Source organism: Dermacentor variabilis, chromosome 9 (assembly GCF_050947875.1).
Source record: "Dermacentor variabilis isolate Ectoservices chromosome 9, ASM5094787v1, whole genome shotgun sequence".
NCBI classification, from domain to species: Eukaryota; Metazoa; Arthropoda; class Arachnida; order Ixodida; family Ixodidae; genus Dermacentor; species Dermacentor variabilis.
The window spans coordinates 37,893,905-37,912,447 of NC_134576.1; the positions used below are offsets into that span (position 1 = coordinate 37,893,905).

The window sequence follows — 18,543 nt, forward strand, 5'->3', positions numbered from 1 at the left end:
ATTTGGCAATAAATAGTTGCAGTGAAGCAAGCATTTTATTTCAGTTCAGTAAAGAATTAGGCGTTCACCATTCCGCTGTAATGGACGAGCAAAAACGTACAAACTTACACGCTTATAATTTTATTTTTGTGGTTACTGCCTTATTTAGGTAACAAGGAAAGCTTGAAGTACAAACTATTTGCAGCCTCACTGTGGAACAGTGGCTGGCGGTTATGAGGGTGTGTGCGGGCCTTCACTGTAGACTTTAGTTGTATCCGACTATACCTGAAACTAGGCTTTTTATGTGGCCCAGAATTTTGTTACAGTTGTCCTTTAATATCACTTCACACAATCACTGAGTGGTAGCTCTGGTAATCAAATATCAAAGTGCATGTAGTCCTTCACACTAAAACAACACCTCTGTTTTCAATACAGTCAAACCCACTTATAACAATATTCAAGTGCCACGAAAATTCCATTGTTATAACCGGGTTGCATGAAAAAAATCAAAATAGGGGGATGGCAAAGCTGATGTGAGAAAACTATAATGGCGGGGAGGCCAATGCCCCTCCCCATCACCTGGCTCCATCTGGCTGCTGGTTGTGTTCACTTGTTTAACGACTTCCTGGGCGCCCCTATCATGTGTAACAAGCCGCGGCTGTCGGCATTAAAGAATGGCACTGCTATAACAACTGCAAAGAGGGGTGATGGGTGGCAAGCGATATGCGAGCTCCGCCGAGGCATTGCTTTGGTGGTCCCAAAGGGGCCTTTTAAAAAATGCGAGAAGGTTGCCGCGGCAGCCTGTCAGCTTGAGAAATCCAGAAGAAACGCTGAGGTGACATCGCCACAAGCATCTTGCCACGTACTTCTCACTGGCTTGCACAAGAAAAGCCTATGTCTGTCAGCCTTGCATGCTTTACACAAAGCTTGCCAACATCCTTCTCCAAGGTGCCCAGGTACTCCACGTAGTGCAGAGGAAGGTTCCTTGCGAAGACGAAGCACCGGAGGGACTGAATCATCTGCCGGGCCTCCTGCGAGGACAACGTTGAGGCAGCCTGCCCTACCGTGTCATCGCTGCCGTCGTCGCCGTCGCTATCTGATGCAAGCACATTTGCGACGATCACCTCATCAGTTAGAAGCACTTAGTTTCCAAGTCTATAGCAGTGCGCTTTCTCTTCACCGGCAACGTCGTGCATTGCCGATGATCATTGGGCGGATCAGCCATCTTCCATTTCAGCGGCGAATCAAATGAGGCTGAAGGAACCACGTGGCCAGGAACGATTTCGATGCAACCAACAAAGACCAACGTGAGCGATTAAGCTGTTTGCACAACTGTGCTGAATGAGGAGCCAGCGAGAAATCTGGGAGCAGCGCAGTTGACGCGGTCCATTCGTGTTTTGGAGGGTGGCACACCGCAGAGCTATGGGCACAGCCCACTCATGTTCGGAGTGGTGGAAGGTCAACGTGGAGAGAGGCGCGCGGAGAAGGCTGGAAAATGAGCTTGCGGCAGCTGTTAGGGCAGCGGACCATCGTGCAGTGGCTCGAATTTCTAGTTTTTTCTTTTCAATGATTTCGCATTTCTCTACCTTTTGGCATGGGCACCCAGCATCCAGACTTCATCGTTACAACCGATAATGTGGCATCAGGGCATTGTAGTAGGCGGGTTATTTCACTATGGAAAACATACAGAAGTTGATGGTGCAGCAGCTTCTCATTGTTACAGATGATATATTGTTAAAACCAGTATCGTTACAAGTGGGTTCGACTGTGAATTTAAGCAGCGTCATGCAATCAAATTATTCCACAAGAATGAACATTGTATGGTGTTGACTTATTGTGGCTTTTCTTTTTTACCTACACTGGCTATAAGCGTAGCCAGTGCAGGACTTCACCATTCTTTCAGTACAAAAAAGTGTACATAAAGCAGATGTGTATGTAACTAACTACGTCTAAATAATTACTTGTAATCTATTACATTCTTTTGGTAATCTTGTCATTTAGCGATTACAATTACTCAATAATGCTCACTGTAATTCAATTACTTTTTTCAGTAATCAGTTGCATGTAATTTGTTACATTGTTGGTGAGACAAGCTGGAACAGGTGACGGAGTTTTGGGAAAGGGAATCTGGCAAGAACTAAAAAGTGTACATAAAGCAGATGTGTAGTTAACTAACTACGTCTAAATAATTACTTGTAATCTATTACATTCTTTTGGTAATCTTGTAATTTAACAATTACAATTACTCAATAATGCTCACTGTAATTCAGTTACTTGTTTCAGTAATCAGTTACATGTAATTTGTTACATTGTTGGTGAGACAAGCTGGAACAGGTGACGGAGTTTTGGGAAATGGAATCTGGCAAGAATTGCAGTAGTACGACACCTGAGATTGTGCGATGCAGCAGCCAGTTCAGACAGGCGAACACGGGAGCTTAATATTTGTTTTCTTATGGTAACGCTTCACCATATGTTTCCAATGAATTGAACTGGTGCTGGTATGTTTCAGTAGCGACAGCCACTTGGGACATTAATGCCAGGATATCACCTACAGACAATTTTTACAGGTTTTCATTGGGCCAACTGGGAGCGTCTTCTTCAAGTCCGAGTAACAATGAAGCGCTGCCATTCACAGAGGACCCAGACGCTGAGTAACGACAATCTTGTGCTCAAGATGTCCATATGACAGCACCCTACTCCCCAGCGTGCACATAGAGCGAGCCTTGAGGATTGCTACCGATGTGTTGACAATGAAAACAAGGGAAGATGACCCATGAAATTTTTGAAAAGCAATGTATGAAGGGCTACCGAGGACGCACTGAATGTGCCAGTCTAGCTCGTTGTGCAATGTTATTAAAAGGCTTGGAGGAAAGTAATGTAGAAGTAATCAATTACTTTTGAGTAATTCCTCAATTGCTTTCATGGGGCAGTGATTGGAAACTGTAATCATTTATACTTTTGAGTAAAGTAATTGTTATCGGTAACTTTTTTTCTGTGCCTGTGCAAGTCTGACGTGAAGCCATTTATTATAGCACAAGTGTAGCATGAAAACTACACTTTCTGTACCGTGGTTTTGATGAGTGTAAATAGGCAAAAAGAAACAGGCAGGCATTGCAAATGCAGGGCACAATTTTGTCTGGGATTATCGAAGCTGTCGGCATACACGTATATGGCGACGACCGTGAAGCTTCGCTGTGGGGACGGCAACAAAGTGCTGGAACGACTGTGCATCACCGGGGAAGGGGACCTTATCTTCCAAGATGATAAAATGATGTTACTCACGAATTTTTAAGTGTTGGTGCTGCTTTATATGCATAGCAAAGTTGACCTTGTGCACCGCGCATTTGCAATGTCTTTAATGGCAGAGTTTGCTAGATTTGTTGCTGAAAGGAAACTATTACATTGGCTTTTGGTGTTTCGAATGTTTTGGCAAGTGCATATGTGCATCCAATGAGTGCGAAATCAGGCAATTTTTGTCGGCCATTACAGAAGACGGTGCACAGTCCGCTCTGACCGGCTGCAGTCCAGTCAGTCAAGTGTAACACAATACGTCATATAGCCTCCGTTCTGTACTACACTTGTCCGTACGAGCCTGCATGAAGTGTGGATAAAAAGCTCAGGAGTTATTGATGGGTTTGTTGGGTGGTCATTATCATTTTAAAGGCAGCGCACTTGCTGAAATGTGGAGGAACACCAAATCACACAAGAGTGCTGAACTGCAATTCATTAGATGCAGTAGATGCATTGCGGTTCAACGCTCATGTTTGTGTGAGTTAGTGTTCGTCCATGTCTCAGCAAGTGTGCTGCCCTCAAAATGATTCGTAAAAAGAATTGCCCTCTTGGCAAAAATGCTAACTGTGCCGCTTCTTATAGGAAAAGGTACGAAAAAAATGGCACAGTTATGCAACCTTGTAGAGTGACAGCCCAATCTTTAGCCAAACTGTTAGTGCAGCAGTTTCAATACTTTGAAGCTTTTGCAATAATTTCGGCCTCACTAGAACAGTGTTCAGTAGGTGGTACTCTCGCTACCTTATTGTTACATATAACAATTTGTAATTAAGACACAAGTACATGTACCATAGTGTATAGTTATAGTGAATATTACCACCATTTTCATAAATTACGAGTAGTAACTTAGAAGAAGAATAAGTGTGCACTTGTTCCACTCCTATGCTTCTGTTTACTTCATTTCCCTGTTATACATGCTGCAAGCAAACATTAGCATGAAATGTGTTGCAGGAGAACAAACAATTGTTATGAAGGCCAAGTTCCTAGAAAGGTATATTTGCCCAGTCAAGACCACGTTTCAGGACAGGACTTGCCCAAGACAAGCTGAAATTTCCATATTCCAGCATTCCTGGACATTAGTATGGGAATTCCCTCTATGTAGTATTGCAAGAAACTCTTACACCTGTGAGGAGAGGAACCTTCCGCACAGTAATAATGGTTGTCATCATCTAATAAACCTAACGAACTTCTTTGTTAAAATAGTACAATTCATACATTGTCTCCAGAGACATTGCTAAAGGTAGAAAAGCGTACCTGAAAGACTATGTGACTGCTCATAGCAGACACAGCAAAATCGTATATTTGTGCTACAAATTTAGACTAAATCCTTGTTATAGCGAAGTCCTCAGGGCAGAAAGTTTACTTCACTATAAGCAACAATTTGTTGAAAGCAGAGAAGCTTAATGTAGTCCTAGTAACACAGGATGTACACTCTTGCATGTTTTAACTATATCGCGTAAGCGTCGACCACACAGCTTGTCAGTGGCCTTCTAGCGGTGAAGTGTACTCCTGAAGCGAACAGCACAGCAGAATACATTCGAAGTAGACTTCGCCTTGAACGATCACACATAAAGTTGCCAATCGCGTCGTCCATCACCGCTACAAGCCAGCTGACACGCAGTACAGTCGATCCTCGCATGACGTTGTTTAAAAATTGCAAGAGTGTACACTCCAACGGTGCGATAGCTTGTAACATGTACACTGAAACAAAGCAGAACTCGATAACGGTGACATGACAGTGGCAAAATTCTGTGACACCCGTGAACTTCATCTGTTGGTTATCATCACGCGATATAGTCATATAGACCCGAGGAAACTGCCTCCACGTGGAGTGACTCTTGCAGTATTCTTTGCCTGGCAGGTTGCTGCGAAGAAATGCAGAAAGCCATTGTTTGTACGTCGGGTCCTTTGTTTACGGGCTTTATGCTTTTTTAAATATCAGGGGAAAAAATCGTGTTTTATTTTTAAAGAGAAAAATTGTGGAAAAGTCAGGGGATTTGCATCTGCAAGGAAAACTGATGAGATATTGGGGGTTTAATTTTCTGCCAGCCCAAAGTATGGGATTTTTCTGGTATCTTTTGTAAATGATTAGCATAAGCAGTGGTCATCTTTTGGGCGCAGACATACTAATTAAACAAGTGAAATCACTCACAAGAATGTGTAATAGAAAAGAGAGCTTCTCGCAAATCATGTGATGGACACATCTCTATAGATCTTCTTTGTCAGGCATTATTAATACATTTAAGAGAAACTAAATTAGCAGAAACAATCAATAGAGATTGGTTGCGGTTCCATGTTAACTTTGTTCTCTGAACCTTTTAAAACAATCAAAGGAAAAATATCCAAAATGTATTGCATGCGGGCATGCTTCGCAGGAGTTGTGATGCTCTTTTTTTTTTTTTATCTTACAAGCTCTTGTTGATATACATTATCATATGCAGTGGAAGCATTTCCATGTCTATCCTGCAGAAAACTGTTAGGCCTTTTGCTCTGCTGTCGTCACATTTTACTGGTCCACTATATACGCTCGCAATGAAATGAATGTGAATGAAATTATTTCTAGTCCAATCTGTCACCCTTCTTTTAATGTAACATACTTGAATAAACGTTATCTCAATGTCACAGCTAGTGTCCACAATGCAGAATAACATCAGCACTTCATTCACTTTCTAGGGTACTATTGCTGTTTACATGCATGCGGTGTGCAGGAAGTACAATTCCATGGGCCATTGCAACATTCATCTAAATGCGCCGAATAAGAAAGGAACAAGCTTTCATTCACTAAAGGCTGGCAGCCACTGAATATATATTACAAATGGTGGTTTCCACTTGAGTGCTTAGTGAAAAAAAACATGCAAGTATCTTATTCATATATTTATTTATTTAGTACAAACTGCAGTCCGAAGACCAAGCAGGAGGGTATTGTTGTATCCATAATAATACTTACTGTATCACATATCATTACCTCTTGTTCACAGAGTGTGGGCAGTGTTCATTAGTTTTGTAGCACCTATATTTAGTATTACGGTATTATCCTTCACGAAAGTGCAAACTTTGAGGAGAAATTGGGTTTAAACCGATTTTCATGAAATTTTATCCAAGGTGCAAAAATCTGGAATTTTTGGGTTTTACCCAAAGACAAAGGACCCTGTTTACACTGCACCAAGTCACTCCATGTGAATTGCTCCTTCGCACTTCGTAATACTAAGTGAAGTTCGTTGCTAGTGCGCATCTAATGAACTGGTTTAAAATGCACACAGTGTGGTCGGGACCACAAAACACTTTGAATCAAGGTGGTTTTGTATAGCAGGGTGCTGCATTATCATAAACCCATTTTGTATACATCACATGAATGCATAATTATGCAGACCAGAGAATGACATGAATATAATTTGTATGACAAATTGTTTATTGTGTGTTGCATCAGTGAGCTACAAATAAGCTCCAAAAAAGTGACACATGCTCTTTTTTTTCCTGACAGGTGGCGGTCCCTGGAAACCAAGGAGTCGCTAGAGTCATATCTCTTGGCTCTCAAGCTGAGTGACGTCACACTCAATCCGGCAGGCAAAAATCCAGAGTGCTACCGCATTTACGAAGCGCTGGAGTTTGGTTCACTGCCCGTGCTGGAGGACAGGACGCTGTCGCCGGGTTGCGCTCGTGCAGACGATGCCAACGGAACCTTCCGTCTGCTCAAGAAGCATAAGGCTCCGCTCGTGTATGTCAAAAACTGGACGGAGGAATTGATGCCCATCCTGGAGAGGGAGGTCGCCATGAAACCCAAGGAGCAGGCAGAGAGAAGGCAGGCCCTGGTGTCATGGTACACGTCTTTCAAGCGCGCCATGCGAGACAGGTTCATACGAGTGCTGACGGACAAATTCTTCATCGAGGAGATCAATGATACATGACGAAAGTTGATGATGCGCAGCATCTATGACATGCTAAGGACTATGGTCTTGTCCTGGTGATCGTGCAGGCGATGGTACATGAAAACGAAATGATGCATAGCATTGAGCAAGCACCAAGGCCTGCAGCTTCATCCCAGTGGTAGTGGAAATGCTGGCGCATCCAAATGCAACAGTGATAGATCCAATGCCAAGCATGACTCCATGTGCTGCACGGTGCCAATTGTTCTATTTTCGGTGAGAACTCAACAACGCTGGTATCAGCTCAAAGGGCAGACAAACTGAAATGTGTCTAAATAGCAGTATGACATCTGCTTGGAGCTCTTGCCACAAATCATGCACGGCATCCGTGACAAAAACTTCGTGTATGTGTGCAGCTATCTTTCTGGTGAAAGTGTCGACTCAGTGTGCCAAGTATGAGTTATCCATAGAAATCATCAAATGTAAATAAGCTTGGCTTTGTTGGACAAGGTGCTGATTGTTCGTACCGTGCCACTAGGCGACTCTCAACGAGTAATTTCTGCATTTCCGAAGCAGACAGTTAACTTCTCTGTCAAGATTTTACTCGCAAGGGTGACCACGCTGCTGAAAGTGGCCGTGGCCCTCATGGACTGCACCAGGAAATGTATGTGTACATTGTTGTAGCTTCGACGGGGCGGCCGGACGGAGGACCTATGGCATGAGGCCTAAACGGCCGGGGTGCGCAGCGCCACAGAAAAGAGCCGGACTGTTCAAGTCGGGGACCAGACAAAGAATTCCTTTATTCCAGCGAGGGGAAACGCAACAGGTGTCCTTACAGCATTCAGTGCTGAGTGGCGCCCTGACGTAACCGATTCGAAACTGAAACTGGAAGCCGACACAGGACAATGCATCAGTAAGAATCAATCAATGTGAAGTGTCTATAGTGTCTACAACTTTCTTGCTAGTCTTATGTTCTCTAAACGGTCAATGATCATCTATTGTTCAGAACTGGCATTCCACTGTGATGTGGAAAGAGCGCAATTCACTCGTCATTTATCCTGTGAGACGAAGGCTGGCTGAGCCACAGATGGTTTATTCAAAGCAAAGCACTGTCACATTCCTTGAATAAGGAATGCACTATAAGTATGTGCATGTGATAATGATGATGCACAAGCAGACTGCTCGCTATATTATTGAGACAGCAAATTGTACGGACACTGCAAGTGCATTTGCGCCGCAGGTGTTGTTGTGCTGTCCTGCTATCAATAATGCATGGCGGTACAAGTGTGAAGGATTAGGAAGCCTCTAGAAACAGGAAGCAACATTCTTACGTTACTTTCAGTTTGAAAGCTCCTCCCAAGCAGCGCACGGGAAAGCAGTCCCTTTTTGTTTCCACTCACAATGTGGCACTAATGTCACTTTCAGCCTGGAGAGAGCGTTCTCAATAGCCATTGCCACCAAACCTCATCCACCATCATGGTGGGAATCAACGCGTAGAATTCAAATTTGTGGATTTTTTTTTAGTTGTCAGGTAATAACTTCAGTCTTGGAGTTAACAGTTGCAATAATCAATACGGGTGAGATAGAGAGCAGGTTGAAGCAAGGTCAAGAAAAACTGCAGTATTTTACTTGCTTCCTACTTTATCCATCACATCGCATTTGCAATGTTTATCCTGGATAATGTAATCTCTGTCTGCATTGCACTATAAATGTTTCTTGTGAAGAATGCGTGAAACATGTAGGAAAAGAAGTGCTATAGTAAAGAATGGGCGCTCATAGAGAAAAGAAAAGGAAGGTGAGGTTCGAGCATGCTCTCGATGTTCAAGTCTGACTCTCACATTTTTAATATAAACATAAAGAAAAGTTAGAAAGAACATTGTTCCACTCTGGTTTGAGAACACAATTGCGAAATTCTGCGCTCGGTTATCGGCACATGGAACACAGAACAGACTAGATTGTTTGCACATTCATTTTGAGAATATTTATTTCAGTGCATACAAATGAATAAATATTGAATTCATTCACACTTGGTTCGTAATGTGGAAGTGATGGATACTGAAGACAAGCTTTCTTATTTGCAATGGAAACTTTCTCACCGTTTTCAAACCATGTATTCACGTCTCTTGCATAGAGGTGCATGCATGTAACTATGACAGAATTCAGCACACGGCATCTAAAGAGGCCATATACCTGGCACATTCAAGCCAAGCAGGGTTTTCTGATTTCTACTCATCTAACACCTCCTATGAAATATCCACGAAAATGGGAGCTTCTTTCAAAGTAACTGAAACTGCTTTGTTTACTATATGTTTGTAAAATCTGACATTTTTTTGTTAGGATGCTTGAGGCATCCTTGCTTGAAGCTCCTGTTCACTGTCAGATGCAAATCACTGCCAACAACTGGAGAGCTGCTGTCCTCGATGCAGAAAGGGCATGCTGTGGTCTTGCCGAGCTTGTGCACCACATAGCCTGAAAGTAATATATAGGATACCTTCATCTACTACTCCTTTGAAGCACCCGCCGTGGTTGCTCAGTGGCTATGGTGTTGGGCTGCTGAGCACGAGGTCGCGGGATTGAATCCCGGCCACGGCGGCCGCATTTCGATGGGGGCGAAATGCGAAAACACCCGTGTGCTTAGATTTGGGTGCACGTTAAAGAACCCCAGGTGGTCAAAATTTCTGGAGTCCTCCACTACGGCGTGCCTCATAATCAGAAAGTGGTTTTGGCATGTAAAACCCCAAATATTATTATTATTATTATTACTCCTTTGAAGTAAATGTGCTCACAATAACTGTGCGAGGGTGAGTTGTTTGATTCTGGTGTTAACTCAGTCACTCTGGACTCAATTAGTGCAGGTGGACTTGCCACCAGCTGTGCGCTTCTCTCGATTTCTTTTATGTGTCTTTAGCACCCACAATCACTCGGTGCATTCTCCACACTTCCACACGTACTTGTTTCTATAATTATATGTGTGTGGACTTAGCGGTTGGAATATTTGCATGAAGTTCAGGACTGTTGGACACGATTTGTCACCTCCAAATGAGTGCACCTATCCGAAGTGGTGCTGAAAAGTATAGTAGACTGAAAAGTTCTACTGAACACCAGATTAGCTTAAAATCGAAGAAACAGAACTGTACTTATGCCCTCACCTCCAAATGACCCTAATGGGGCTTAGCTGTCACAATATGGTGGACATCTTGGTCTAGCAGGTATTGAATGATTTCACGTTCCGACAGCTGTGATGCAAAAAGTTTCAAGCCCTTCTGGACTGCATTTCTCTTAGTGATGTCAAACAACTCGAAAAATTGTTAGAAGATCTAGAAGTGACCAGAACAAAGAAAGAGATGATTAATAATTTTAGGTTGGATAGCAGCTGCACTAAGCTGAATAGCTAAAAATTTCCATGCAATATAACTCAGATGCTACATTACCTGTTTTTCTTTTGAGCCATGTCAAATTCCCTGTGCAGGCAACTTGACATTCAGTGCATCAAAGAGTTGGTTGAGGATATTTGTGAATGCCTCGGTGCCTTCAGAGTGTTCCGTGCCAGTTACCTTCGCTTCCCTGTAAGTTCTAATTCCAACTTATGTTGATCTGCTGTGAAAACTGAAAAAGCACAATTCAGTTGAAATTTGCTTGGAAACACATCATTCATTTATTGACAAATGAACCACACTTATGCAGCACATCTCACGCTCACTTTATGAAGGTTATCAGAAGCAGCATATGCCCCAGTCAGCTTGGGCACAACTTGGACAAATTTGTCTTGCTGCATCTCGTAATGTGTGACATAGTGATTAAAGTTGATTTTATAATCACCTGCCTGGAAGAAAGAAAAAGCACATTTAGTTTCTTATGCACTTGATGATGTAAGGGTCATCAGAGATGAAACAAATCTTCTGTGAAGGTTCCAAGGGGTGTTCAATGCAGTGGCATGCAGAGTCCAACTTTCTAGATATTCCAAGCTAGCTACGCATGGAGCGGTTATTACCAGCTCCATCACTGATGAGGGTGAGCACTGAGGCACTGTTTTGATGAACTTCACCAACAGAACTGATAATTAACTCTGAGAGCATTTTTCGAGGTACTGTGCCTCTTGTAGCAAATGTTGCTGTAGACTGCATGCAGTTTTCAAAGAACTGCAACAAACATGGATATGAGCCCACAATCACCGAGCAGGTCGATGCTTGTGGTGCACACATCCCCGTAGCCAACATACCCATCCATTTTGTATGAAGCTTTGTCGAATGAAATGACCTGCTTAAGTTTAATCTCATCCACAAGCAGCACACCACATCTCCTTAGGTGACTAGTCATGCAAATGATCCTCGATACATTTCGGTGTTACTTCATTGTACCCATGTTTGCATGGGATCTGACTGATTACATTTGGTGCCATCGAGCTTTTGTGGGAAGTGGCAATAGTTGCATGTCTGAAATCAAAGTATAAGTCTTTGAACTTCAGATTTGTAGCAGGGGGTGCATCATCAGCCACTCCTGATTGTAGCGCCTCCCAAGCTGAGAATTTTCACTTCCATTAAGGCTTTCTTGAATTCCAACTGCTGCTTTATGGGAGCTTGTGAAGAATATCATCAATTTGTGGTTCACTGAGTGGATGCAGTTATTCTTTCATGCCAAGGACTTCTTGACTGTCCTTTTCTCTTTCCAGGGTGCCACAAATGGCTTTGCACCTCAGTGAGTTAATTTGAATGCTCTTTGGCCCCTTCAGCCTCGGTTTCATACCTGGTTCTCTGCATGCTGCAGAAAAAGCTTCCCAAGTGTCTTGCATTGCGTGCAAGTGGTGTTCAAGCACAAAGTAGTGCATGTTTTTCATTGCCAGTTATCGCCATCCTTAGTAGCCACTGCAGATGACAATACATGGAGGATACAACATAGCAAAGGAACCCTTGCACAATTTTATCCTTTCTATGTAGTGAAAAAAAAACATGACGTCTTCAAGTGAGTGTATGTTATTGGTGGTGTACATTGTTGATGACACAGGTTGACCATGGGGCATTGACTGAAAAACTGAGGCAGCTTGTTGCTACAACAGCCTTTTCTACTCCAGGAACAGCATCTTTGACATTCAGCTTGTACAGGATGACAAAAGTGTCCAGAGATTTGATTGACCAACCTTCAATTCCTTGGCCTGCTTTTGCCAAGCCTAGGGGTTCGCTGTACAATGACAAGGTAGTCTCTGTAGTAAGGGAATCGTAATCCTCACCATGAAGGCTTATTGTCGCACTTGTTTGGTCGCTGTCAACTTTTTTTTTACACCGCTTCGCCAGAGAGGCCATACGCCCAGCCAATTCCTTGCATTTCTGCATGGGTGTTGAAAGGTATTTTGGGCAGTCAGGAAACAAATGTGGCACGACATCTTTTAAGGTCCATTTGTCATGCGTAATGACAACAATGCCACCATTATTGTTGTGCATGAAATCTTTTAACACGTCCTATTCATTGAAGTGGAGGTCACAGACAACAAAAGAGCATGAAAGCTATCTTTAGAGTTGGACGGATCACATACTTCCCTTCCTGTAGGTGTGCTGAAACACTGGGCAGCCGAAGAAAGATAATCTATTTTTTTGGCCTTCTTCGAATCATAGCTGTTTTTTATAGCCAAGCATAAAGCAGAATGCCATGTTCTCTTCTCACTGAATTAGCATAACAAAGCGTCAATTTCCAAGGCGTAAACGAGCACACATGCAGAACCATCGCTCTCGTCTCTTCGACCAGGCAACGAAGACGATGGCAATGAGCCGGGCTGGTCGGGCAAACAGTGTTGTGAGCACCACTGTATGGCGGCACACCGTGCAGTGTAGCTTTCAAATTGAAATTTTAAATAATATTGATGCAAAGTGCATTTGGCTCCAAAAGCGTTGAAGCCAAGTGGACACACCGTCATGTTTCGCTCAGTCAGCGCTGCCAGAACCAGGGCAGGGCGTTCTGGCTTCCACTGCTGGCGTGGGCATTGTGTGTAGGCACAGCATTCCTACTGAGCAGCTGTATGCATAGCACACCATGCTTAAATGTCAAGATAAATTTATGTAGCCCTTTCTTGTGCGCTGACCAACACTGACGCTTTTCCTTCAGTCTCGTCTCATGCACTACCTGCGACACCTGCAACCCCGCTGCCACTCTCCTCATCACGCCAGCATTCCTAGATGTTCTCAGCTCAGAGCCAAATGAATTGTCGATGTCTTCAGTGTTCTTTAAAATGTTGGAATCAAAATAGCTTGAATTATCTTTGTAAACTGCCCTGTTGCATGGACACAGAAGGAGTTGCAGGTGCAACAAAAGCCTCAAGAGTTGCACCCATTGTGAATATACTGTGTTAAAATGAATTTCTCCATTGACATTATCATTAGAAAGTCAAAGCTGCGGGACTATTACCATTTTATTTGTATACCATGTTGCTGTGTTGTTGAGCCTTGTTGACGAGTGAATACATTTTTTGAACACAGTGATGCTATACTGGTGAATCCTCGTACAGTCCTTGCTTGTTCAGTAGCAATGAAAATGTGGCATTTTAAGCACGAAATGCTTCTTCGGCCCATGATGAGAAGATTTACAGAGAATGTCTTTAATCAAGCAAAGCCTATCCAAGAAAAGTAATTTGGAAACGATTTCAAGTCATTTGGATTCCAATAACACTTCAAATTCATTGACAGTTAACGCAAGTCATTCATTATACCCCAAACCAAATAATAAATGTCATTCTCCTGCAGCAGCCAATTTCAAACCCAGGCCAAGCTGACTGGCTGACTTGCAAACCACCGAGAAATTGCCAAAGTGCATGTAGTAGTAGTATATGTGATGTAAGGTGGAGCTCTATGCAGTCTTGGAGCATGTGCAATTCTTGAAACCACAATAAAATACACTTGAGCGTTGCCAATACATGTCTCTCATTTGTATTCTGTGTTATAATGTTGCTGAAGCTCGCTCCCCATGACAGCTGCAGCGTATTATGCATGTTGACATATGTTTCCTTAGGAGCTACAGTCTATTTCATCAGTTCCGTGAAAAGCATACTAGAGAAGTTCTACTGTGCTTGCCTGTCAGCAAAACAGCAAGTGTTAGCAGCATTTTGTACGCTGTAAGATAGGGTTCGCAAGTAATGAAGAAGCAGAAACAAACTAGAATCTTAGGGCAGAGCAGCAATGGCAGAATGAGGCAAATTTCATAAAAGCAGTCAACTGTTTGCAATAATCTAGCTATGCTGGTCTATTTATAAATGCAGCTGCAGACAGCGTACCGTGCACACAATTCAAAACCCAGCCCGCCTTCGCCGTCTTCTCTTTGGCGTCCCAGCACAAACCACACCGTGACATTATATTGCACGCGGTAGCACAAAAACTCTACACTTTTTTTTAAAGAAGAACCTCATTCACCTTGCACATTTCCACAGAAATAATTTTGCATATTCTCTACACTTCGAGTTGTCAATACGAGTGTGAATCAGAAAGCCTTTGCCCCTATTTTTTTCAGCCAAATTACGGCTGTAAATTCAAAGTCAACATATCTGTTCTCAGCGGTGGACCTTTCTTGGACCGGCCTGGCCTTATCTGCCACTAGCTCCGCGGGCGGCACTGTTGGTAGTTGTTGACGAGGGCGGTTGTGCTTCACGCATCCATGGCATACGAGCAACGAAATACAATTCATTTTCTATGGAGCAAGGGACGAACGCCCATCTAAATCCACAGGGAAATGCAGCCCACATATCGGGAGGGGTGTCTCACTTTGAGAAGTTTGAGGTGGTGGTGGTGCGAGTTCGAAAAAGGCCGTGGAGACTTGCATGGCAATGAGTGTTTGGGGAGGCCTCGTGTACACCTGACTGATGACGGGGGCCTCCCAGATTTATTGCTGCAATGGGACAAATGTCTGAACCGGTGCAGGGACTATGTGGAAAGATAGTGTAAGGTATGTAGAATAGTATGTATATCTGTAATTACCTGTATGTACCTTATTTTGGCTAATAAAAGATAGGGGCCCCAAAGACTTTCTGATTCACCCTCGTAACTCAGACTTGCTCTGCAAACTGCTAGCCTCCTGATAAAATCCTGCTGCCTCGGTTGAGCTCGTGTGGTAGTGTGACTTCCCCGGAAAGGTGTTGGGTTGCGGGTTTGATCGCTGAACCAGGACGAATCATTCAATTGCAAAGCTTGGTTTCTGAAATGCTACCTGTGTGGGTTTCCTTTGTAGCTTCATGCTACAGTCGAGTGGACGACATCTTTTCTCTTTAATAAAAAGCTTCCTCCAATTTGTGGATTTCTGCAGAGCTGATATTGCGTATTCTGTGTGGAATATATCACCACCTACTTATATCCCTGCTTTGTGTTTTGGGAAAAACGGCAGAAAGATTATTTTTATTCCTGAGATTGAGTACTAAGGAACAGGCAACAAATTATTAGAGTGAGCCATGCAACCGATGTACTGAAAACTTGCTCTATATGACCATCTCACTTCTGGCATTCATTAGGAGAGCCAGTGAAAATGGTCAGTTTTTAACTTGGTTTTGATTCAGCTCCTCATAAGAACGACAGTGGTCACATTATGTTGAGCACTCGGATTCTGAAAGTGAGCTGTTTAAACCTGCAAACTAGTTTGACTGCATGCTGCATTATCCTCGCATCCTTTCTTGTGCATCTCTATTGTGATGGAGGTTAACGCCCATTTGTTCCCATCTGTTTCACTTTTAACCACTTTCATGTCGGTCAGTGTGAACTCATCAGACTACTTAAAGGGACACTAAAGCGAAACAATAAATCAGGTTAGACTAATGAAGCATTGTTTGAGAACCTTGCAGGCAGTCATTTCAAAAAAATAGTTTGATTATTAGATGAGAAAATGAAGGTCCAAGTATCAGTATTTGAATTTCGCGCCGAAACCTCAGCGCCGCTACATCAGATGCGGCGTGACGTCAGGGATTCCAAAGGATGTTTTCGCATTTGGGCCGCGTTGGCTGAATAAAGGTTCCCGAAACTTGCCATGTTTAATATTTGGTTCCTTTAGAACGCAATGTAGTCAATCTGTACTGCTATATATAATTAGTAGGCCCTAGAAGATGCCATCAAAATCGAAGACGTCACAGCCCCCAGGTGCGGGAACTTAAGTAGGCGTCGCCACCCATATTTCGTTCTTGCGCTATTTCTGGTTTACCAAACGTCTAATTGTTGTAAGAGTGGTGTTTTTGATGTTGTAAAAAGGTAATTTACTGATGCAGAAGAAATCATTTTTCACTTTAGTGTTCCCTTAAGAACATGTGAAACTTCAAACAGCATCTTTTTGATTTGAGGAGTGATCCAAATAGATCGGTATTCAATTTGTTATTTGAAAACACTCAGTTTTAATACCTGCCTCCTGTTTAGTATGTGCACAACATGAAGAAGTTGCTAGTCATGAAATAATGCAAGGTATTGTTTGTCACCACGTGACCAGAAGCCAGCTGTGAGGTGACAACCATTTGCTGTGGGCCGAAGCACATCGTCTCACCAAGACAAAATTTTCTTGTGCAGCCACCTGTACAAAAAGTTAGATTTTGAATGTTGGCCAGCGGTTATGAAGTAATTGGTGTATAGACCACTTGGCTTCTTGTAAATATGTGCTCTCAGCCTTACAAAAAGTGATGCATTTTGGATGGAACCAACAGAATAGCAAGAATTCCTGGGAAGGATTGCAGATGACTGTGCAGACAACTGCAACCTTTCTCCACTGCTGTAGGCTGCGTCTAGTCTAACAGCTAGCGAGTGAACTATTTCAGACATTTTTGCAAACTGTTGGCTTCCATCTCCTGTGAAGGGTTGTTCCCCAATTCCATTCCTTGTGACGATTGTCTTCAATTAGCATGCGATGGGAAGAATACATGCGCATGCACTTGTATTTGTATATGTTAGTAAGGGAGGCATGAATTGTGTAAATGATGCATCCATTTATCTATTTGGCAATGAATTCTGGTTCAACCCATTCCTGTAACGGATGCTCGAGTTCTGGACATATTTTTGTATATACTATGTACATCAGACTTTGGTCTGCAAATAAATGGGTTGCAACATTTCATGTATATTTAATGTGTCAATATTAATCCAGTTATCTACTGCAGCCAACTTGGCTGGCAATGAGTTTTGATTATATTGTTATGGGAAGGAAGGACCGTATGTCTATTTACAGATGGCTTTTAATGGCTGAGCCAACATGCATAGAGAAGCGACAGTCAAAATCTTCTTCGTCATCTCTAAGGCTACCACCCACATCCTCTTAATCCAACATTACAGACTGTGGCATTACCCGCGGTGGAAGAAGCACTTCATTGGTGCAGCTTACTGGTCCCAGAAAGGTACAGTTTGAGGTGGCTGACGTGGATGATGTCAGATAGAGGTGAAGACATAGTGGCATCCTGTGGAGACAATTCATATGTGACAGAGGTCACCTGGCGGAGGATGCAGTAAGGCCTGTAGTATTGCAAGAGGAGTTTCTCCGAAAGACCAACATGCTGAGTTGGAGACCAAACTAGCACAAGAGCACCTGGTTCGTATTCCACGTTGTAGTGGCACTGATCATAACAGCACTTCTGGCATGTCTGTGAGGCAGAGAGACTAAGGCGAGCAATCTGGTGTGCATGGGTCGCTGTGGCTATGATGTCATGAGTGTACTCTGTTGGCAAGCCGAGTGCGGTCGCAAGCTGAGTCTCGAAAGCAAAGTCGGCTCATGGCCAAATGGAAGGTAGTAGGGCGAGTAGCCAGGTGTGTCATGGTGCGAGGAATTATAAGCAAACGTGAAAAATGGTAGAGCAATGTCCCAGTAGCTTTGATCGGAGGAAGCATTGTGAGCATGTCAGTTATTGTGCAGTTCAGGCGTTGGGTGAGACCGTTAGTTTGAGGATGGTGGGCTTTGGTAAGCTTTTGTTTAGTAGCACATGATCGAAGTAAGTCGTCGATGACTTTAGCAAGAAAGTATCTTCCACGATACATGAGAAGTTGACGAGGTGCGCCGTAGTGTAAGATAACATCGTGAAGCAAGAAGTTGGCGACGTCTGTAGCACAACTGGTCAGTAGGGCTCTTGTAATGGCATAGTGGGTTGTATAATCCGTAGCGACGGCAATCCACTTATTTCCCTCATTTGATATAGGGAATGATCCGAGAAGATCAATGCCAACGTGAAAAAATGGGCCGGTCAGTATATCCAGAGGCTGCAGCAGACTAGTAGGATGCACAGCTGGTCTTTTTCAGCGTTGACGCAACTCGCACGCAGTGACATAGCCACGGATGAAGTAGTTTAGATGAGGCCAGAATAACCGTCGCTGAATTCTGTCATAGGTCCAAGAGATGCCAAGGTATCCAGTGGTGGGAACGTTGTGCATTTGCTGGAGCACAGTCTGTCAAAGATGAGACAGAATGACGGTTAGCAGCTCGGGCT

At 43.2% G+C, this 18,543-nt stretch overlaps 1 protein-coding gene across 1 annotated transcript in view; it reads left to right on the forward strand.

The window, feature by feature from the left end:
* The window catches only part of LOC142592613 (ribitol-5-phosphate xylosyltransferase 1-like), a 39,561-nt gene extending 22,375 nt beyond the window's left edge, over positions 1 to 17,186 (forward strand). The window contains exon 6 of the mRNA XM_075704153.1: positions 6,749 to 17,186. Within this exon, the coding sequence (XP_075560268.1) occupies positions 6,749 to 7,172 (424 nt within the window). The 3' untranslated portion in view covers positions 7,173 to 17,186. The remainder of the gene's footprint in view (positions 1 to 6,748) is intronic.
* Positions 17,187 to 18,543: the final 1,357 nt, after the last annotated feature.